The following is a 24874-nucleotide window of genomic DNA, read 5'->3' as shown; positions in this document are numbered from 1 at the left end:
ACAAACAGAGACTTCAGGAACAATCATAACCAATAGAATACAAGAGATAGAAGAACGAATCTCAGAGTATAAAGATATCATAGAGAAAATAAACGCCCTGACCAAAGAAAACAGCAAATCCAACAAATTCTCATCACAAAACATTCAGGAAATATGGGACATAATAAAAAACCAAATCTAAGAATAATAGGAGTAGAAGAAGGAGAAGAATTGCAGATCAAAGGTCCAGAAAATATATTCAACAAAATTATAGAAGAAAACTTTCCCATCCTAAAGAGGGATATTCCTATGAAGGTGCAAGAAGCATACAGAACACCGAATAGACTGGATCAGAAAAAAACATCCCCTAGCCATATAATAATCAAAACACAAAGCATTCACATTAAAGAAAGGATATTAAGAGCTGCAAAGGAAAAGGGTCAAGTAACCTATAAAGGTAAACCTATCAGACTTACACCAGACTTCTCTATGGAAACCATGAAAGCCAGAAGGTACTGGATAGAGGTACTGCAGAAACTAAGGGACCATGGATGCAAGCCCAGACTACTATACCCAGCCAAGCTTTCATTCACTATCAACGGAGAAAACAAAATATTCCAGGATAAAAACAAATTTAAACAATATGTAACTACTAATCCAGCCTTACAGAGAATATTAGAAGGAAAATTACATCCCAAGGAATCCAACATTGCCATCACTGCCTACAATAACTCAGACATCTAGCGACCCTTCACTAGCACAACTCAATGAAGGAAAACACATACACTCTACTACACACACACACACAAAAATGACAGGAGTCACAAACCACTGGTCATTAATATCTCTTAATATCAATGGACTCAATTCACCTATAAAGAGGCACAGACTAAGAGACTGGATACGAAAACAGGATCCAACATTCTGCTGTTTACAAGAAACACACCTCAACCACAAAGACAGACACCTACTCAGAGTAAAGGGTTGGGAAAAGGTTTTCCAAGCAAATGGACCTAAGAAACAAGCGGGTGTGGCCATTCTAATATCTAACAAAATCGACTTCAAACTAAAATCAATCAGAAGAGATGGAGATGGACATTTCATACTCATAACAGGAGCAACTCATCAGGAAGAAGTCTCAATCCTGAATATCTATGACCCTAATATAAAGGCACCCACATATGTAAAAGAAACTCTTCTAGAACTCAAGGCAGTCATCAAACCACACACGCTAATAGTAGGAGACTTCAACACTCCTCTCTCACCAATGGACAGGTCAAACAGACAGAAACCAAACAGAGAATGAAGAGATTTATTGGAGGTATTGAATCAAATGGACTTAACAGACATCTATAGAACACTCCACCCAAATAGGAAAGAATATACCTACTTCTCTGCAGTTCATGGAACCTTCTCGAAGATTGACCACATACTCGGTAACAAAGCAAACTTCCACAGATACAAAAAAAATATTAGTTACCACCTGTGTCTTGTCAGATCACCATGGATTAAAATTGGAATTCAACAACAATGCTACCCCCAGGAAGTCAACAAACTCATGGAAGTTGAACAGTCAACTACTAAATCACCCCTGGGTCAAGGAAGAAATTAAGAAAGAAATTAAAGTCTTCCTTGAATTTAATGAAAACAAAGACACAACATACTCAAACCTATGGGACACTATGAAAGCAGTGCTAAGAGGAAAGTTCATAGCAATAGGTGCCCAAATAAAGAAAACAGAGAAAGCACACATGGGAGATTTAACAGCACACTTGAAAGCTCTAGAAAAAAAAGAAGCTGATTCACCCAGGAGGAGTAGAAGACTGGAAATAATCAAACTGAGGGCTGAAATCAACAAAATAGAAACACAGAAAACAATCCAGAGAATAAATGAATCAAAAAGCTGGTTCTTGGAGAAAATCAACAAGATTGATAAACCCCTATCCAAACTAATCAAACTGCAGAGAGAGAACATGCAAATTAATAGGATCAGAAATGAAAAGGGGGACATAACCACAGACACAGAGGAAATTCAGAGAATCATTAGATCTTACTATGAAAGTTTATATGCCACAAAGTTGGAAAATGTAAAAGAAATGGACATTTTTTTTAGATAAGTACCATATACCAAAGTTGAACCAAGAAGAGGTGAACAATCTAAATAGACCTATTAGTCGTGAAGAATTAGAAGCTGTTATCAGAAATCTCCCTACCAAAAAAAGCCCAGGACCAGATGGTTTCAATGCAGAATTCTACCAGAACTTCCAGGAAGAGCTAATACCTATACTCCTTACTGTATTACACAATATAGAAACAGAAGAGTCATTGCCAAACTCCTTTTATGAAGCTACAGTTACCCTAATACCAAAACCACACAAAGACACAACCAAGAAAGAGAATTACAGGCCAATATCACTCATGAACATGGACGCGAAAATTCTCAATAAAATCCTGGCAAACCGATTCCAGGAACACATTAGAAAAATTATCCATTATGATCAAGTAGGCTTCATTCCAGAGATGCAGGGCTGGTTCAACATATGCAAATCTATGAATGTAATCCATCATATAAATAAACTGAAAGAAAAAACCATATGATCATTTCATTGGATGCTGAAAAAGCATTTGACAAAATTCAACATCCATTTATGATAAAGGTGTTGGAGAGACTGGGGATACAAGGATCATACCTAAATTTAATAAAAGCAATATACAGAAAGCCGACAGCTAACATCAAATTGAATGGAGAGAAACTCAAAGCCTTTCCACTAAAATCAGGAACACGACAAGGCTGTCCACTCTCTCCATACCTCTTCAATATAGTGCTTGAAGTTCTAGCAATATCAATAAGGCAACATAAGGAGATCAAGGGGATTCGAATTGGAAAGGATGAAGTCAAACTTTCGTTATTTGCTGACGATATGATAGTGTACATAAGTGACCCCAAAAACTCTACCAAAGAACTCCTACAGCTGATAAACACCTTTAGTAACGTGGCAGGATACAAGATCAACTCCAAAAATCAGTGGCCCTCCTATACACAAAGGATAAAGAAGCAGAGAGGGAAATCAGAGAAACATCACCTTTCACGATAGCCACAAATAGCATAAAATATCTTGGGGTTACTCTAACCAAGGAAGTGAAAGACCTATTTGACAAGAACTTTAAGTCTTTGAGGAAAGAAATTGAGGAGGATACCAGAAAATGGAAAGACCTCCCCTGCTCTTGGATTGGGAGAATCAACATAGTAAAAATGGCAATTCTACCAAAAGCAATCTATAGATTCAATGCAATCCCCATCAAAATCCCATCAAACTTCTTCACAGACCTTGAGAGAACAATAATCAAGTTTATATGGCAAAACAAAAAACCCAGGATAGCCAAAACAATCTTATACAATAAAGGAACTGCAGGAGGCATTACCATCCCTGACTTCAAACTCTATTACAGAGCTACAGTATTGAAGACAGCTTGGTATTGGCATAAGAACAGAGAAATCGACCTTTGGAATCGAATAGAAGACCTGGATATTAACCCACAAACCTATGAGCACCTAATTTTTGACAAGGGAGCTAAAGGTATACAATGGAAGAAGGAAAGCATCTTTAACAAATTGTGCTGGCACAATTGGATGTCAACCTGTAGAAGGATGAAAGTAGATCCATATCTATCACTATGCACAAAACTCAGGTACAAATGAATTAAAGACATCAACATTAATCCATCCACTTTGAATCTGATAGAAGAGAAAGTGGGAAGTAATCTACAAGATATAGGCACAGGAGGCCTCTTCCTAAGTAGGACCCCAGTAGCACAGACAATAAAAGAAACAATGAATAAATGGGATCTACTGAAAACTGAGAAGCTTCTGTAAAGCAAAGGACACTGTCAGTAAGACAAAAAGGCTGCCTTCTGACTGGGACAAGATCTTCACCAACCCCTCATCAGACAAAGGTCTGATCTCCAAAATATACAAAGAACTCAAGAAATTAGACACTAAAACTGTAATTAACCCAATTAAAAAATGGGGTAAAGAACTGAACCGAGAATTCACAACAGATGAACTTCAAATGGCCAAAAGTCACTGAAGGTCATGCTCAACCTCCTTAGTGATCAGGGAAATGGAAATCAAAACAACTTTGAGATACCATCTTACACCTGTCAGAATAGCTAAACACAAAGACACGAATGATAGCCTATGCTCGAGAGGATGTGGAGTGTGGGAAACACTCATCCATTGTTGGTGGAATACAAACTTGTGCAGCCACTATTGAATTCAGTGTGGTGGTTTCTCAGGAAACTGGGAGTCAACCTCCCTCAGGACCCAGCAATTACACTCTTGGGAATATACCCAAGAGATGCCCTATCATACTACAAAAGTATTTGTTCAACTATGTTCATAGCTGCACTATTTGTAATAGCCAGAACCTGGAAACAACCTAGGTGCCCCTCAATAGAAGAATGGTTAAAAAAGGAGTCGAACTTCGAATGGCCAGAAGACACTTAAGGTCATGCTCAACCTCCTTAGCGATCAGGGAAATGCAAATCAAAACCACTTTGAGATACCATCTTTCACCTGTCAGAATAGCTAAAGTCAAAAACACCAATGATAGCCTATGCTGGAGAGGATGTGGAGAGAGGGGAACTCTCATCCATTGTTGGTGGGAATGCAAACTTGTGCAGCCACTGTGGTAATCAGTGTGGCGGTTTCTCAGGAAACTGGGAGTCAACCTCCCTCAGGACCCAGCAATTCCACTCTTGGGAATATACCCTAGAGATTCCCTAACATACTACAAAAGCATTTGTTCAACTATGTTCATAGCAGCACTATTTGTAATAGCCAGAACCTGGAAACAGCCTAGGTGCCCCTCAATAGAAGAATGGTTAAAAAAGGTGTGGAACATATACACATTAGAGTTTTACTCAGCGGTAAAAAACTTGACATCTTGAATTTTGCATGCAAATGGATGGAAATAGAAAACGCTTTACTGAGTGAGGTAAGCCAGACCCAAAAAGAGGAACACGGTATGTATTCACTCATAAGTGGATTCTAACCATAATTAAAGGTCTTTGAGCGTATTATTCGTGATCCTAGAGAAGCTAAATAAGAAGATGAACCTGATGAAGATTATTTAGCTCTCCGCCAGGAGGTATGAAATAGTCAAGAGTCCCAGGTAACCTTGGGTCATGGGGGAGGGGTGGGTGGGTTGTTGGAAGGGGAGAGGGTTAGAGAGAAGGGAGTAGGGGAGGAATTGGGAAAGCTCGGTTGACCGGGATGGGGGGGATGGAGGAAGGATGAATATGGGATCAGGGAAGAATATACTTCAACTAAGGGAGTCATTTTAGGGTTTACAGGAGACTTGATTATATATGGGATCCCCGGTCCAAGGTGAGATCCCCCAGATTGTTCTCTGGACAGAGGAGAGAGTGCCTGAACCGGCCTTGGCCCATAACCATACTGATGAATATTTTGCTTATCACCGTAGATCCTTCATCTGGCGATGGATGGCGATACAGACGGAGACACCCATTGGAGCACCGGACTGAGCCCCCCAAGGTCCAAATGAGGAGCAGAAGGACGAAGAAAATGAAAAAGGAAATAAGGAGTGCGAGGGATGCTATCACCCACTGATACAAGGGGGCGGATCTAATGAGAGTTTACCAAGGCCACTTGGACTGCGACTGAATGAGGAAGTGATCCAACCAGATTCTCTGAATGTGGCCGGATTCTCTGAATGTGGCTGGCCTGGAGTCTTTCTGAAAAGCCATTGACAATGACACTGGGACTTGTTTCCTCTGCATATACTGGATTTTGGGGATCCAGTCCGTTTGGATACTCATCTTCCTGGACCTGGAGGGAGGGGGGAGGAACTTGAACTTCCCACAGGGCAGGAAACCCTGACTGCCCTTAGGGACGAAGTGGGAGGAGAAGAGGGGGTGGGGGGAGTGGGAGGGTGTTGGGAACAGGGATGTAAATGGAAACTTTTATAATTTAATAAAATTACTTTAAAAAAAAAAGAAGTGTTCAACATCCTTAGATATCAGGGAAATGCAAATTAAAATGACTCTGTGATACCATTTTATACCTGTCAGAATGGCAAGAATCAAAAAGGCTTCTAATAACAGCCTATGCTGGAAAGAATGAGGAGTAAGGGGAACACACCTCTACTGATGGTGGGAGTGCAAACTTGTACAGCCATTTTGGAAAATAGCATGGTGGTATCAGGGAACTGGGACTCAGCCTATCTCAAGACTCAACAATAGCACTCCTGTGCATGTAATCAAAGGATGCACACTCATATCACAAGGACACTTACTCAACTTTGATCATAGCAACATTATTTGTCATTGCCAGCACCTAGAAACAACCTAGATGTCCCTCAACTGAAGAATAGGCAAAGAGAATGTGGTATATTTACACAATGGAGCATTACTCAGCAGAAAAGAACAATGATATTATGAAGTTTGCAGGCTATTAAATGGGAATAGAAAAAATTATCCTGAGTGAGGTAATCAAGACAGAAAGACAAACACAGTACATGTTCACTTATTGTGGATAATAGATGTAAAGCAAAAGTTAGCCAGGCTACAGTTCTCAAGCTACTCCCAGAGAGGCTAGGTGGCAAGAGGACCCTGAGAGGTTCACATGGATCTCCCTGGGAAGAGGAATGGATGAGATGTCCTGTAAACTGGGGATGGATGGAGTAGAGGAGGAGGTTATTGGGGGATGGGAACAAGGAGGGACCAGGAGTGTGGTGTTATGTGTGGGAGGGAGGGGGAGAGTAGTTGGTGAGATACCTTGATAAAGGGTGCCATGTAGGGTTGGAGAGAAGCCTGGTGCTAGGGAAGCTCCCAGAAATCCATAAGGATGACCCCAGTAAAACCCTGGCAAGAGTAGAGAGGGTATCTGAATTGGCCTTCCCCTGTAATCAGATTGGTGTCTACCCTAATTGCCATTATGGAACCTTCATCCAATACCTGATGTAAGTAGATGCTGAGATCCACAGCTAAACACTGAGTCCAGCTCTAGAAGTCCAGTTGAGGAGAGGATGCAAGGATTATATGAGCAAGGGGTAATCAAGATTATGACAGAGAAGCTCACAGAGACAGCTGATCTGAACATGTGGAAACTCATGGACTCTGAATAGACAGCAGGGGAATTAGCATGGGACTGAGTTGGCCCCTCTGCATTTGGGTAATAGCTGTGTAGCTAGGTTTTTCGTGGAATCCCTGGCAGTGGGACCAGGACGTGTCCCTGATGCATGGGTTAAATCTTTGGAGCCCTATGGTGGGATGCCTTCTTTCGTTATGGTGCAGAGGGGAGGAGCTTTGTTCTGCCTCAACTTGATATGCTATGCTTTGTTGATTCCCATGAGAGGCCTTACCCTATCTGAATGGAGGAAGAGTGGATGCGGGAGTGAGCGTGGTGGGGAGAGGGAAGGTGAGAGAAAAGAAGGGGAACTGTGCTTGGTATGCAAAATAAATAATAAATATGGGAAGAAAAAAGGGAGATTCCTCAAAAAATTACCAAGAAGAGGAATAAATTGTTCTGGCTGTATGGCACACTTCCGACAGTGTAAATTTTCATAAGCCTTTTAAAATGCCTGTTTTTCTAAACTCTACAGACATGTTAAACAGGTGGTCTTTATGTAGTTCTTACTCAATAAAAAAATAAAGCTGGCTCTGAAGTTGGAGCATGGCTCTCTCCTCTAAATCCAAGCACATTTGCTAAATGAAAATTCAAAGTCTCTGCTTCATATCAGAAGGACCACCTGGTATGGAAAAGAAGAAAATCAAAATCTGGGGACTGTTATATTGTCACTAATCTCATGTCTCTTGGATTTATTTTGACTCTTTAACATTTTCTTAAAGTATAAATACTATCTCAAAATTTAAATTTTCTGTTTTGATATTAATGGCATTATTAAGTACTAACTAAGTCTAGCCTTAGACTTCATGTAGCTTCTTGTATGCAATTATTTATGTGAGTCTGAAGCAAATATTTAAGATTTAATCCTGGGAATCTCAGAGATATTTAATAGAATATGGTTATTTAACCTCCTCGAGACTTGTAGCATATGACATTTAATATGCTTCAATTTTCCACAGTGTGGGATAAACATTCCTAACAGCGACCTCTAATGTGTTCAAAGGAATGATAGGGCCCCACAATGACAATTCCACCTGAATTATAATAATACCACTAATCTGATAAACTCTACCCAAAGATCACCTTTGGACTATAGACTGACTGCTCAGGACAATATCAGGATGGCTACCTAAGATGGATCAGCCTTATGCACTGCTTCATCAAGGACTTCAGACAAACTACACTTTCACACTGCACGATGACTGGACAAATGATATGTCTAGCTCTTCCAGAACATGACCATTATTTTATTTTTATCAGAGTCCCCTAGGGATGCCATCAACCCCGCAGACAGCTTAAAGCAATCCAGAAAACACAGTGTTCACATTCCCTAGAGGTAAGATTGTTGGTTCTTGGTCTTCTGCTGGGTTGTAGATATTTGTCATTATTTAGGTTGGTTGATTGCAAGTTCTTAGCAATAATAGTCAAGAAAAATGCTAAACAGAATACATTAGATTCAGAGATTTCATTCTGAAGAAAAAATGGAGGATACAGAAATGGTAGGAGAAAATGGAAGATTGTTTACTCTACTTTTAAACTGAAAAAGTAACTACTAGTCTTAAATATTTTACATTGGTATGGATTTTAGTATATTGATAACAAACTTTAAGGTTATTCTTGTGATACTGTATATGTGCTTCTACTTTTGTTTATTATATCTTTTTATAAATTTAAGGTTATACTACATGTTTGTTTTTACTCTTGCTTTAGATATTTTTGTATATTGATGCAACTTTAAGGTCATTTTTATTAGAATATGCTGCTCTACTTTTATTTAAGGTACAGCTCATTTAAAATGTAATATAAATTTCTAGTCTTTGAAAGTTCTTTAAAATTGTTTAGTATAAGTAAGAAATACATATTTCCATTCTCTATGGAGCAATACCTTTCTCAGCCAGGATACAGGTTGGGGGGAGGGCCTTGATCTTGCCTCAAAGTGTTGTGTGAGACTTTGTTGACTCCCCATGGGAAGCCTTACCCTCTCTGAGGAGTAGAAGGGAGTGGAGAAAAGGTTGGGAGGGTGGGAAGAGGGGAGGGAGTGGGAACTGGAATTGGCATGTAAAATAAAAAAGATTGTTAAAAAATAAAAAATATAAAAAAGAAACACAGGCTAATAGGCACCTATAACTAAACTTATATTCATGTTAGTTATATTTTCAAGATCATACAGAGATATATTTTGAATAGATAATCTTTAAACACCTCAAAGAACTACAGAATATGTCATTTAAAATGTTTTAATTACTTTTCTTGACATGAGAAACATCTGTTCCTGGTGACAATGATCTTCTTCAAAAGAGGATGATGGACATCATAGACATTCCATAATGAGTTTTCTCTGTTGCAAAAGCTAGCTGTTTTGGCAAGAAACTGTACTTGCCTCAACTTCTGACAATGTGTTGTCCAAACTTAACAAACAAGACACAAAGATAAAAGACTGCCAAACTTTTCCAATACAGGGTATGACAGGTCTTCAAAATTTTCTGCTTCATAAAAGTTCTTTCAGATGTTCTAGGCCTGTAGGACAAAGATGAATGGTCCAACATTGTGGAGGAACATTGGGGGACTCTGAAAACAACCAGTTGTTCCTGTAATTTCTCTTAACTTTGGAAATCATATGCTATATATTTCCTGCTTACTCAAGTAATAATATATCTTTCTCAGGCTTTTGGTTGGGTTAAAAACCACACAGTTACAGTTGCTGTTCTCCGAAATCATGTTAGAAGATATTTTAAACGTAAAACTTTGGACTCTTCATAAGAGGACAGCTCATGGAGTAATCACTCTAAACTCACCAATTACATAGACCTTGCCATTGAGAAAGTTTTTTATTTATATATACATTTTCATTTTTTAAAAAAAGAAAACAAAGTATCTTTTTAAATTATATATACAAATCCAAGTTCCTACTTCCTCCCTTCCTTCCATTTCCTCCACTTACCCCCGACTCTACCCCATCCACTCCACGGAGAAGGTAAGGCGCATTGCTTTGGGGATAGTATAAGGCCCTCCCTACCACACATAGGCTGAGCAAGATATCCATTCAAAGAGAATAGGTTGCCCAAAAGCTGCTTTTTTACAAGCAGAAGGGATAAATTTGGGTGCCACTGTCAGTGACCCCACAGTCTGCCCCAGTCATGCAACTGTCAAAAACATTCAAAGTGATGAATTTGGTCCTATGCTTGTTCTTTCCCTGTTCTGCTGGTGTTGGTGAGCTCCAATTAGCTCAGGTAAGCTGTTTCAGTAGGTGTACCCACATGGTCTTGACCTCTTTGCTCATATTCTCACTCCTCCCACTCCTCAACTGGACTTTGAAAGCTCAGTCTAGTGTTCCTATCTGGGTCTCTACCCCTGTTTCCATTAATTGCTGGATGAAGATTCTATGGTGTTATTTAAGATATTCATCAATCTGACTATAGAGCAAGGACAGTCTAGTCTGTCTCTCCTGTATTGCTTAGGGTCTTAGCTGGAGTCATCCTTGTGGATTCCTGGGAATTTCTATAAATCCAGATTTTTTTTCCTTGCCTCATAATGGCTCTCTCAATCAAGATATCTCTTTGTTTGCTCATCTTTTTTCTTCCTCAATCTCAACTATCCTGTATCCTCAAGTTCTCTTCACCCCTCCCTTTCTCTCCTTCATTTTACCCTCCTCCATTCTTCCCCCACCCTCATGCTCCCAATTTTGTCAGGCTATTTTACCTATTTCTACTTTCCAGATGGAACTCTATATCGTGACCTATAGGCTCAATATCCTTTGCTTTACAGCTAGTATCCACTTGTGAGTGAATACATACCATATTCCCATATTCATCCTTTTGGGAATGGGTTACCTTACTCAGGATGGTGTTTTCTAGTTCCATCCATTTGCATGAAAATTTCAGAATGACATTTTTTTTTTAACCACTGAATAGTAATCTACTGTGTAAATATCCCAATTTTCTTTATCCATTCTTGGGTTGCGGAGTATCTAGGTTGTTTCCAGGTTATGGCTATTATGAATAATTATTCTATGAACATAGCTGAGCAAAAGTTTTCCTGCATTCTCTATATCTAGTCAACATAGTTCTTGAAGTTCTGCCTATAGCAATAAGACAACAAAAGGAGGTCAAAGGGATTCAAATTGGAAAGGAAAAAGTCAAACTTTCATTATTTTCATTATTATAGTATATATAATTGACCTGAAAGACTCTACCAGGGAACTCCTAACGCTGATAAATACCTTCAGTAATATGGCAGTATACAAGATCAGCTAAAAAAGTCAGTATCCCTCCTATATACAAATGATAAAGAAGCTGAGAAACATGACTTTTCACAATAGCCACAAATAGAACAAAATATCTTGGGGTAACACTAACCAAAAAAGTGAAAGACCTATTCTACAAGAGCTTTATTTCTTAGAAGAAATAATTGAAGAAGCTACCAGAAAGTAGAAAGATCTCCCACATTCTTGGATAGGTAGGATTAACATAATGACAATGGCAATCCTACCAAAAGCAATCTAAATATTCAATGCAATCTCGCTCAAAATCCCAATACAAATCTGCACAGTCCTTGAAAGAACAATACTCAACTTCATATGGGAAAAAATACCCAGGTTAGCCAAAACAATCCTATAGAGTAGAGAATGTTTTTATTACTTGATAATTTTCTTGTTGTATGTTGTTTCATTTTTGTTAAGGTTATTATGTTTTCTTTCTATTTGGACAACATGTGATGATAATTCTTATTGTTTATAGTTTTACGATGTTATATTTAGATCCTTGCCCATTTTATTAGTCAAAAAGGGGAAATGTTACAGAATTTCCATTTATGTAACCAAACCATTTTTCAACTGAAAAGAGTTGTAGTTCCCATTCAGCTGGCCAGAACGGATCAGCAATTGTTGGAGGACCCAGGAGTTGAAAGAGATCCTAAGGTAAAAGGTGGGGCCAGATATCTGTGAGCTATTGTCTTAATTTTCATTGGTGTAGAAGGGCTCAGTCCTCTGCAGCAGGCAACCTTCCCTAGGTAGATGACCTTATACTCTATAACAAAGCTACCTAATTATGTGTCTGTGAGCAGGCTAGACACTGAACCAGTAAACTGTATTCTTCCTTCGTTTCTGCTCTACATTTCTTTCTGCTCTGATGTCCCTCAATGATATATTGTGAACTGGAACTGCAGACCAAGTAAACTCTACCATCCCCACCATTTGCTTTTGATCTAAGAGTATTTAATATCAATGACAAAAAGAAGACTAGACAACAGTTAAATAGAACGCTTTATCAATAACCTTAATGAAGACTATAGTCAAACAATAAAATATAAGTAGATGGAATCTAACAGTTCATTAAAAGATTGCCATTCTGAGTACGTGAGTGTGATCTCTAAACACTCATCAAAGTCAAAGAGGATGACCATGCTCCACAATGATGTCCTCTGACCTTATATGTGAGCTGTGGCAGATACATGCAAGCACATAGGCACACACACACACACACACACACATATCTGACACACATACAATAATAAAACACTTACTTTTAATAATCTTTTTTTAGCCTAAAGTATCTATTAATTCTGCTCTATAATTAAAAATAAAGTTTCCTATCTTCAAGATGATGACAATCACATAGGACTCTGCAAAAAGTTAACCTATAGTAACACTAGATCTTAGAAAATTGAAATATACCTCCCCTTTCATTTGTTGCAATAACATAATCTGTTATTCATTTGTTTAAGGTTGTTCTTTTTTTTGATGATTTCAAATCCTTTTTCTCTTTTTTCTTTTTTTAAGGTTTGTTCTTACAGAGGACAGTAATTAAATAGATTGTCATCATCATTAGATTTTTATATTTTACTTTTCCCAATTATTCTTTATAATATCTTCAATTTTTAAAATTATAATATAATTACCTCATTACTCCCCTTCTCATTACTCTCTCTAATCCCTCACTTAGACCCACCTTGTTTTTATTTTCTCTTAAATTCATTCTTCTTTTTCATTAATTGTTCACTTATGTTTGTAATTGTGTGTGTGTGTGTGTGTGTGTGTATTGCTAAATACCACCTGATCAGTCCATATAAAATTAGCTTTTTAATGATATCAGGGCTGAAAACAACATAGCAAAGATCTACAAGCTGCTGTACCTTCCTTTACAAAGACTTGATTTTCATACTATTTTTGATATTCCAAATGACAGATAAAAGTGTTGTAAACTTTAATTCCATGTGTGGTATATTTTGGAAACAGTCCCACATGTCCTTGTCCTGCGGGGGGCTTATTTTCTGGAAAGAATTTTAAATTAATTTATTCAAGAAAGATACAGGTAGCATGGTCGTGTGCATTCCTCACATTGCCTAGGCAGCCTCTATCATGGATCCCAGCTAGAGATGAGATGAAGCTACCATACAAGGAAAGGAAGGTTTGGAAATAGGGATGCAAATGACACAATAACATGAGGATTGCCACAAAAATGTTTTCACACATTGTGTGCAATCATCAGTGATTACTAATCAATATGGGAATGAATCAAAGAGACATGGGTTCTCCATTCTGTATTACAAGATAATGGTCACCTCTTATCTTTCTCCTTCTACATTAAAAAGAAGTTGAAGAAAAAGTATTTTATTACCTGTTTGATTGGAAACGTGTCTCTCTGGACAAAACACACAAGAAAAACAGCAGATAGGTCTGTCTTTTTCTATAATTTTCCAGAAACCTGGACCACAGCTCTGTGTACATATAGATTGAGGAGTCTAAGGGCAAAATAGAAAACCTAGTCATAAATTTGCACATCAGTCACAGGCTTAAGGTAGTTTTACCCAAAGCAATTTAAACTGCATGAAGACTATGAAAGTTATACATATTTATGAGGCACTGTGAGGTCTCCATACGGGAGTGTAGAGTGTAGAGTTGAAGTTATCACACTTCAAGATACCAAATGTTCAAAGTTTCTTTATGCTGAACAAACTGTGACTCACTTCAGTTAGCATTTGTGATAAGTGTAGAACATCCATATATTCTCTCTGTGAAAGAGCAAGCAAAAACTCCTTCCTTGTATGAATTACAAATCAGATGAACTGTCAGGCAGAAACCCAGTCACTCTTGCCTATCTACTTCTACTTTTAGCTTACCAAGCTTGTAGTCACAACCAATCACTCTGATTGACATGTAACATGAAAGAGAGTTTGGCCATTGGTGGATGATCAAAGCTTCCCCTGACTTCATCACATGTTGATGTTCCAGAGATACTGAAATATGATCCATTACTGTGAGTTTTATCCTTGACTCCCCACACTCAGAGTAATACCATGCTTTTTCTTTCAAATTTTAAAACCAATTTACTTCTAAGTTAATTACATTAACCACTATACTTTTAGCAAAACATCAGTTAGTTAATATTTCTGGAAATTTTGTGTGCAAGAAAATATTCCTATCTTTCCTTTAGACATGTTTCTTGTCATAAATTGGACTCAGTTTCTTTCTCATAAGTAACTACATATCAACAAGTATATGGGGCTGGAGAACTGGCCCAACCATTAAGAGTTCACCCTAGTCTTGCAGAGAAACCTGAGGTCAGCTCACAGTACACAAATAAGGTAATTTACAAACAATGATTATAGACATGATTATATAAACATTCATAATTTACATATTCTTTATAAGGACTATGGAAAAGTTTGAGTACGAATTGTGTTCAATGGAGAGATGCACTTAGCTTCAACATGCATGTATAATAAAATGGGCATATGTATGCACATGATTGTGTACATGTTTATACACACAGAAATATACATACAATTGTATATATAGTCATGTACACTGATCTATTAATTCATTATAATATTGATAAATACATAGAAGTTCAAATTTAATTCCAACTCATTCTATCTACAGGAATTAGCTAACAATATGTTCTTGTCTGTTTGTACATGTACCTGTTCATGTATATGTATATATATATGTCAAATTAAAAAGATTGATTTATTTTTAAATTAAAGACATCAAATAGAACAAAAGAGATGGCTCAGTATTTATTGTGACTCCCACATAAGCATGCAGTCCTGAATTTGATCATGCAGAATGGAAGTATAGAAAAGTTTGGTGCCAAAATGTGTGCCTGTTATTCAATTATGGCAGCCATGGAGAAAAGGAGACAGTCTGTGGCATGCTGAACAGTAAGGAAAGCTAAATCAGAAGGCAAGGAGTTCAGAGAGAGATTGTGTTTATAATAAAATGGAGAAGAATTGCAGATGGTAAGATGGTGTTCACTCTGACTGTGGCCTCAATAGCACATGCACTCACTGCATGAGCACAAGCTCACAACAGAGTTAAGAACTTATAATACAGGCAAACCATACATAGATCACCTTGAAAGGGGAAATAGATAAGATTGCCTGATAAAATTGGGAGCATGTAGATGGGGGAGATAAAAGGGTTCAAGGGGAAGAGGATAGGGGAGGGGGAGGAGAACTTGAGGGAATGGGGTAGTTGAGATGGAGGAAGGACAGAGATGAGAGCAAGGAAAGAGATATCTTGATTGAGGGAGCAAGCAACCTGGCTCTAGAGAAATTCCAAGGAATCGAAAAGGATAACACCAGCTAAGACCCTAAGCAATAGAGGAGTGGTGTCCAAACTGGCCTTGCCTTCTATTCAGATTGAAGAATACCTTAAATATCACCATAGAACCTTCATCTAGAAACTGATGATAACAGAGGCAGAGACCCACAGTGGAACACTTGCCTGAGCTTTCAAAGTTCATTTGAAGAGTGGGAGGAGTGAGAATATGAGAAAAGATGTCAAGACCTTGATGGGGACATCCACTGAAACAGTTGACCTGAGCTAATTGGAGCTCACCAACTCCAGTCAGACGGGGAGAAAACAAGCATAGGACCAATCTAGACTCTTTCCATGCTCTCATTTATATCCTTCCTCCATGTCAAGTATCCTGTTCCCCCAAGTTCTCCTCCCCCTCCCCTTCTCTCCTCCTCTTCCACTGTTCCATCCCCCATCACCCTTATACAACAATGAGAGTTGTATGGAAGGTCAGACTGCAGGGCCACTGGCAGTGGCACTATGATTTACTCCTACTGCTTGTACTGGATTTTTGGAACCTATTCTCTTTGGATGGATACCTTGCTCAGCCTGGGTATAGTAGGGAGGGCCTTGGACCTTACCAAAAACAATGAGTCTTACTCTTTCTGAGAAGTGCATGGCTTTGGGGTGTAGGGATAGGTGAAGGAAATGGGAGGAGGGGTGGAAGTGGGAACTGGGATTGGTATGTAAAATAAAAAAGATAATTTGTTTTCTTTTTTAAAAAATAAAATAAATTATAAAAAAGAATTATTTGAAAATTTCAAAGAGATACCATACAATTCACAGAACTTTTGTAGAAGTTTTTCAGCATATTAAAGGTTGAAATTTTGTCATACCTGATTGAAGTTTCTTGGCCATTTGATCATAACTTCATTGATGAATAAGCCTTGATCTTGTGGACTTGTGGAGACAAACTCTCCTACGTTAACTAGAAATGTATAGTGTCTAGCGTGTACAATAAAATTTTGTATATCGTATTTTTCCACATGATTCTTATTCTCGTCAAAGCATATTTGTTCTCCATCAGTGCTTACAAATTGAATTTTCCTCAGGAATGGATGAAGCTGGAGAGAGACAGCATTTTGTTAAGAGTGGTGCATAAAAGTTTCTCACTGATGGTTCCTAAGAACAATCCTAGTTCTCTCTCCCTATTCTGGATTTCTTTTTGAAAAGGCTTCATTTGAATCATTGTCTCCCAAGTTTTTCCAGTGAGATGAACTTTGCTCCTCATGAAACTAAAGTAGGAGTAGCTGAACGTAATAGAAAATAGAAATGGCATCTAAGTGGTTAAACATAGCATAGTTGGAAGCATGTTCCTAGTGGAACCAAGGCCCTGTGTCTCCAATTAGAAAATATACATGTTTTTGAGTGAAACTGGGGTAAAAATGTAAGTAACACTATGCATTTGAATCTATAGGCATTAAGATATTTATCTTTTTTATAGCAAACAATGAACATTTGTCTGTACAGTTAGTTAAGTAGATAGGAATACATGTAGATATACAGAGTATCTTGACCATATAATATTAGCAGGAGTTCACACAAAGCTCCTAATTCATAAAAATGTATATTAAATATGCAGCAATTTTTTGTGTCATTTAAGCTTCAGGAACTATAAAGAGACCTACTAATTGCCTCCATTATTCTTAGATTTAGTTTGAATCACATAATTTGCCTTTTAAATTTGGTATGAACCTTATTGGATGCAAATTAAAATTCAAAAATTCAGTGCTTTAATTAGATTTTTAAAAGATTTATTTTTAGATTAATTCATTTTAATTTGTGTGTAAGTTTCTTGTTGAAGGATAGAAAATGGTGCTTGGTTCCCCACAAGCAGAGTTACAGACAGTCTTAAGCTGCTTTGCAGATACTTGGAACTGAACCCTGGTCTTCTAAAGAGCAGCAAGTATCTAGATTTGTGTTCTTTTCATTTCTGTGTACTGTCTATATGTATGCATATACCCAAACTGCATGTATGATTCCTAGAATGGAACTTACACATAGTTGTCAGCCACCAGGTGTGTATGAACAACCAAACTAAGTTCCTCTATAAGAAGAACCTAATTGCTGAGCCATTCTTCTATATAATCATTTAAATTAATACAATGGGTTAATACTTCAATTCTGAGATTCACTGTTGTGTCAACTAATTAGCAACTTGTGATTTAAAGACCTGTTTCATAGGTATTTAGTTATATGTGCAAGAGACATACTAACTTAAAATCTGTGGAAGACTGTGTCAAAGTCTATGTCACATATTATTGTTATTCATTTTAGTAAGAACTACATAATAGAGAAAACATGTAGAGTTAATTTTTTATTTATTTATTTTTTTTAATTTGGTTCTTGGGATTTTATTTTTTTTAAGTTTATTAAAATATAAAAGTTTCCATTTTCGCCCCTCCTCCCAACACCCTCCCGCTCCCCCCACTCCCTCTCCTCTTCCCTCTCCATCCCTAAGAGCAGTCCGGGTTTCCTGCCCTGTGGGTAGTTCAAGTTCCTTCCCGCTCCCTCCAGGTCCAGGAAGGTGAGTATCCAAACAGACTGGATCCCCAAAAATCCAGAATATGCAGAGGAAACAAGTCCCAGAGTCATTGTCAATGGCTTTTTAGAAAGACTTCGGGTCAGCCACATTCAGGGAATCCAGCCTCCTCCAGAGAATCTGGTTGGATCAAGCGCTCCTTCAGTCTCAGTCAACTGGCCTTGGTGAACTCTCATTAGATCAGTTCCCTTGTATCAGTGGGTGATCGCTCCCCTTGCGGTTCTGATTTCCTTTTAAATGTTCTTCCTCCTTCTGCTCCTCCTTTGGACCTTGGGGGGCTCTGTCCGGTGCTCCAATGTGGGTCTCAGTCTGCATCGCCATCCATTGCCAGATGAAGGTTCCCTCTGATCTTGCCCTCCCTGCTCACGTTCTTCTTCCTTCTGCTTCTCGCTTGGACCTAGGGAGTTAAGTCCAGTTTTCCAACGTGGGTCCCCGTCTCTATCTTCATCCATTGCCAGATGAAGGATCTATGGTGATAAGCAAAATATTCATCAGTATGGTTATGGGCCAAGGCCAGTTCAGGCACCCTCTCCTCTGTCCAGAGAACAATCTGGGGATCTCTCCTTGAACCTGGAATCCCATTTACAGTCAAGTCTCTAGTAAACCCTAAACTGACTTCCATAGTTGGGATATATTCTTCCCTGAACCCATATCTATCCTTCCTCCCTCCCCCCCCAGTTCCCCGAGCATTTCCCATAACTCCCCTGCTCCCTTCTCTTTAACCCTCTCCCCTCTCAACTACCCCCCCATGCACCCGTGGTTACCTGGAACTCTTGTCTATTTCCAATCTCCAGGAGGAAAGCTACCTGAATTTTCTTCAGGTTCACCTTCTTATTTAGCTTCTCTAGGATCACCAATAATAGGCTCAAAGACCTTTAATTATGGCTAGAATCCACTTATAAGTGAATACATACCTTATTCCTCTTTTTGGGTCTGGCTTACCTGACTCAGTAGAGCGTTTTCTTTTTCTTTTTTTTCTTTTTCTTTTTATTTATTTATTTATTTATTTATTTATTTATTTATTTATTTATTTTTTATTTAATTTTTACTGGGAACCCCTCCAGAATCAAGTCTCTTGCAAAGGCTAGAATGGCTCTCTATGTTGCGATATAAACTTCCCTGTTTCCATAACCATCCTTCCTCCATCCCCCCCTCATTCCCCCAAGCCATCCCCAATTCTCGCCCTCTCCCCTCTCCCTAACCATCTTCCCTTACTTCCACCCCCACCCCCCATGAACCTGAGTTTCCTGGGCAATCTTGCCTAGTTCTATTATCCAGGATGATAACTATATAAAATTTTCTTCAGGTTCACCTTCTTATCTATCTTCTCTAGGATCACAAATTATAAACTCAAAGACCTTTAACTATGGCTAGACTAAACTTATGAGTGAGTACATACCATATTCCTCTTTTTGGGTCTGGATTACCTCACTCAGTAAAGCGTTTTCTATTTCCATCCATTTGCATTCAAAATTCAAGATGTCATTGTTTTTTACCGCTGAGTAAAACTCTAATGCATATATGTTCCACACCTTTAACCATTTTTCTTTTTTTTTTTTTTTTTAGTAAATTTTATTAAATTATAAAAGTTTCCATTTCCGCCCCCCCTCCCAACACCCTCCCACTCCCCCCACTCCCCCCTCCTTCCCCTCCGTCCCCCAGGGCAGTCAGGGTTTCCTGCCCTGTGGGAAGCTCCAGCTCCCTCCCCCTCCCTCCAAGTCCAGGAAGGCGAGCGTCCAAACAGACTGGATCCCCAAAATCCAGCATATGCAGAGGAAACAGGTCCCAGTGTCATAGTCAATGGTTTTTCAGAAAGACCCCGGGCCAGCCACAGTCAGAGAATCCGGCCAAATTCCGAGAATCTGGCTAGATCACGTCCTCGTTCAGTCCCAGTTCGACTGGCCCTGGTAAATTCTCATCAGATCCGTTCCCTTGTATCAGTGGGTGATAGCATCCCTCGCAGTACTGATTTCGTCTTTCATGTTCCTCCTCCTTCCGCTCCCCCTCCGGACCTCGGGGGGCTCAATCCGTTGCTCCAATGTGGGCCTCCGACTGCATAGCCGTCCTTCTCCAGACAAAGGATCTGGGACTCTTGTCTATTTCCTACCTCCTGGTGGATAGCTAAATAATCTTCATCAGGTTCATCTTCTTATTTAGCTTCTCTAGGATCACGAATAATAGGCTCAAAGACCTTTAATTATGGTTAGAATCCACTTATGAGTGAATACATACCGTGTTCCTCTTTTTGGGTCTGGCTTACCTCACTCAATAAAGCGTTTTCTATTTCCATCCATTTGCATGCAAAATTCAAGATGTCATTGTTTTTAACCGCCGAGTAAAACTCTAATGTATATATGTTCCACACCTTTTTTAACCATTTTTCTATTGAGGGGCACCTAGGTTGTTTCCAGGTTCTGGCTATTACAAATAGTGCAGCTATGAACATAGTTGAACAAATACTTTTGTAGTATGATAGGGCATCTCTTGGGTATATTCCCAAGAGCGGAATTGCTGGGTCTTGAGGGAGGTTGACTCCCAGTTTCCTGAGAAACCGCCACACTGATTTCCACAGTGGCTGCACAAGTTTGCATTCCCACCAACAATGGATGAGTGTTCCCCTCATTCCACATCCTCTCCAGCATAGGCTATCATTGGTGTTTTTGACTTTAGCTATTCTGACAGGTGTAAGATGGTATCTCAAAGTGGTTTTGATTTGCATTTCCATGATCGCTAAGGAGGTTGAGCATGACCTTAAGTGTCTTCTGGCCATTCGAAGTTCATCTGCTGTGAATTCTCTGTTCAGATCAGTCCCCCTTTTTTAAATTGGGTTAATTAGAGTTTTAGTGTCTAGTTTCTTGAGTTCTTTGTATATTTTGGAGATCAGACCTTTGTCTGATGAGGGATTGGTGAAGATCTTCTCCCAGTCAGAAGGCAGCTTTTTTGTCTTATTGACAGTGTCCTTTGCTTTACAGAAGCTTCTCAGTTTCAGCAGGTCCCATTTATTCATTGTTTCTCTTATTGTCTGTGTTACTGGGGTCCTACTTAGGAAGAGGCCTCCTGTGCCTATATCTTGTAGACTACTTCCCACTTTCTCTTCTATCAGGTTCAAAGTGGACAGATTGATGTTGATGTCTTTAATCCATTTGGACTTGATTTTTGTGCATGTTGATAGATATGGATCTACTTTCATTCTTCTACATGTTGACATCCAGTTATACCAGCACCATTTGTTAAAGATGCTTTCCTTCTTAAATTGTATACCTTTATCTCCCTTGTCGAAAATTAGGTGTTCATAGGTTTGTGGGTTAGTATCCGGGTCTTCTATTTGATTCCATAGGTGGACTTCTCTGTTCTTATGCCAATACCAAGCTGTCTTCAATGCTGTAGATCTGTAATAGAGTTTGAAGTCAGGGATGGTAATGCCTCCAGAAGTTCCTTTATTGTATAAGATTGTTTTGGCTATCCTGGGTTTTTTGTTTTGCCATATAAACTTGATTATTGTTCTCTCAAGTTCTGTGAAGAAGTTTGGTGGGATTTTTATGGGGATTGCATTGAATCTATAGATTGCTTTTGGTAGAATTGCCATTTTTACTATGTTGATCCTCCCAATCCAAGAGCAGGGGAGGTCTTTCCATTTTCTGGTATCCTCCTCAATTTCTTTCTTTAAAGGCTTAAAGTTCTTGTCAAATAGGTCTTTTACTTCCTTGGTTAGAGTAACCCCAAGATATTTTATGTTATTTGTGGCTACCGTGAAAGGTTTCTCTCTCTGCCGTTTGATTAGTTTGGATAAGTGTTTGTCAATCTTGTTGATTTTCTCCAAGACCCAGCTTTTTGTTTCATTGATTCTCTGGATTGTTTTCTGTGTTTCTATTTTGTTGATTTCAGCCCTCAGTTTGATTATTTCCAGTCTTCTAGACCTCCTGGGTAAATCAGCTTCTTTTTTTTCTAGAGCCTTCAAGTGTGCTGTTAAGTCTCCAATGTGTGCTTTCTCCGTTTTCTTTAATTGGGCACTTAGTGCTATGAACTTTCTTCTTAGCAGTGCTTTCATAGTGTCCCATAGGTTTGAATACGTTGTGTCTTTGTTTTCATTAAATTCAAGGAAGAGTTTAATTTCTTTCTTTATTTCTTCCTTGACCCAGGGGTGATTTAGTAGTTGACTGTTCAACTTCCATGAGTTTGTTGGCTTCCTGGGGGTAGCACTGTTGTTGAATTCTAACTTTAATCCATGGTGATCTGACAAGACACAGGTGGTTACTAATATTTTTTGTATCTGCGGAAGTTTGCTTTGTTACCGAGTATGCGGTCAATTTTCGAGAAGGTTCCATGAGCTGCAGAGAAGAAGGTACATTCTTTCCTATTTGAGAGAGAACTTGCAAATTAATAGGATCAGAAATGAAAAGGGGGACATAACCACAGACACAGAGGAAATTCAGAGAATCATTAGATCTTACTATGAAATTTTATATGCCACAAAATTGGAAAATGTAAAAGAAATGGACATTTTTTTAGATAAGTACCATATACCAAAGTTGAACCAAGAACAGGTGAACAATCTAAATAGACCTGTTAGTCGTGAAGAATTAGAAGCTGTTATCAAAAATCTCCCTACCAAAAAAAGCCCAGGACCAGATGGTTTCAATGCAGAATTCTACCAGAACTTCCAGGAAGAGCTAATACCTATACTCCTTAATGTATTTCACAATATAGAAACAGAAGATTCATTGCCAAACTCTTTTTATGAAGCTACAGTTACCCTGATATCAAAACCACACAAAGACACAACCAAGAAAGAGAATTTCAAACCAATCTCACTCATGAACATTGATGCCAAGGTACTCAATAAAATACTGGCAAACCTAATCCATGAATACATTAGAAAAATCATCCATTATGATCAAGTGGGCTTCATCCCAGAGATGCAGGGTTGGTTCAACATATGCAAATCTATCAATGTAATCCATCATATAAATAAACTGAAAGAAAAAAACCATATGATCATTTCATTGGATGCTTAGAAAGCATTTGACAAAATTTACCACCCCTTTATGATAAGGGTGTTGGAGAGATTGGGTTTACGAGGAACATACCTGAATATAATAAAAGCAATATACAGTAAACCGACAGCTACCTTCAAATTGAACGGAGAGAAACTCAAAGCCATTCCACTAAAATCAGGAACACGACAAGGCTGTCCACTCTCTCCATACCTCTTCAATATAGTGCTTGAAGTTCTAGCAATAGCAATAAGACAACATAAGGGAATCAAGGGGATTCGAATTGGAAAGGATGAAGTGAAACTTTCGTTATTTGCAGATGATATGATAGTGTACATAAGAGACCCCAAAAACTCTACCAAAGAACTCCTACAGTTGATAAACACCTTTAGTAATGTGGCAGGATACAAGATCAACTCCAAAAAATCGGTTGCCCTCCTATACACAAAGGACAAAGAAGCAGAGAGGGAAATCAGAGAAACATCACTTTTCATGATAGCCACAAATAGCATAAAATATCTTGGGGTAACTCTAACCAAGGAAGTGAAAGACCTATTTGACAAAAACTTTAAGTCCTTGAAGAAAGAAATTGAGGAGGATACCAGAAAATGGAAAGACCTCCCCTGCTCTTGGATTGGGAGAATCAACATAGTAAAAATGGCAATTCTACCAAACGCAATCTATAGATTCAATGCAATTCCCATCAAAATCCCATCAAACTTCTTCACAGACCTTGAGAGAACAATAATCAAGTTTATATGGCAAAACAAAAAACCCAGGATAGCCAAAACAATCTTATACAATAAAGGAACTTCTGGAGGCATTACCATCCCTGACTTCAAACTCTATTACAGAGCAACAGTTTTGAAAACAGCTTGGTATTGGCATAACAACAGAGAAGTCGACCTATGGAATCGAATAGAAGACCCGGATATTAACCCACAAACTTATGAACACCTGATTTTTGACAAGGGAGCTAAAGGTATACAATGGAAGAAGGAAAGCATCTTTAACAAATGGTGCTGGCATAACTGGATGTCAACCTGTAAAAAAATGAAAGTAGATCCATATCTATCACCATGCACAAAAATCAAGTCCAAATGGATTAAAGACATCAACATTAATCCGTCCACTTTGAACCTGATAGAAGAGAAAGTGGGAAGTAGTCTACAAGATTTAGGCACAGGAGGCCTCTTCCTAAGTAGGACCCCAGCAGCACAGACAATAAGAGAAACAATGAATAAATGGGATCTACTGAAACTGGGAAGCTTCTGTAAAGCAAAGGACACTGTCAGTAGGACAAAAAGGCTGCCTTCTGACTGGGAGAAGATCTTCACCAACCCCTCATCAGACAAAGGTCTGATCTCCAAAATATACAAAGAACTCAAGAAACTAGGCACTAAAACTCTAATTAACCCAATTAAAAAATGGGGTACTGAACTTAACAGAGAATTCACAACAGATGAACTTCGAATGGCCAGAAGACACTTAAGGTCATGCTCAACCTCCTTAGCGATCAGGGAAATGCAAATCAAAACCACTTTGAGATACCATCTCACACCTGTCAGAATAGCTAAAGTCAAAAACACCAATGATAGCCTATGCTGGAGAGGTTGTGGGGTGAGGGGAAC

At 38.6% G+C, this 24874-nt stretch overlaps 1 protein-coding gene across 1 annotated transcript in view; it reads right to left on the bottom strand.

Moving 5' to 3' along the window:
• Positions 1–24874, bottom strand: part of LOC125396960 (vomeronasal type-2 receptor 26-like) — a 74465-nt gene that overhangs the window by 19704 nt on the left and 29887 nt on the right. Inside the window, exon 5 of the mRNA XM_087898018.1 lies at positions 13744–13867. Coding sequence (XP_087754144.1) covers positions 13744–13867 — 124 coding nt within the window. The remainder of the gene's footprint in view (positions 1–13743; positions 13868–24874) is intronic.

The sequence above is a fragment of the Myodes glareolus genome, chromosome 2 (assembly GCF_982192425.1).
Source record: "Myodes glareolus chromosome 2, mMyoGla1.1, whole genome shotgun sequence".
In the NCBI taxonomy this organism is placed as follows: Eukaryota; Metazoa; Chordata; class Mammalia; order Rodentia; family Cricetidae; genus Myodes; species Myodes glareolus.
This window is presented reverse-complemented; position numbering and strand designations above follow the sequence as displayed.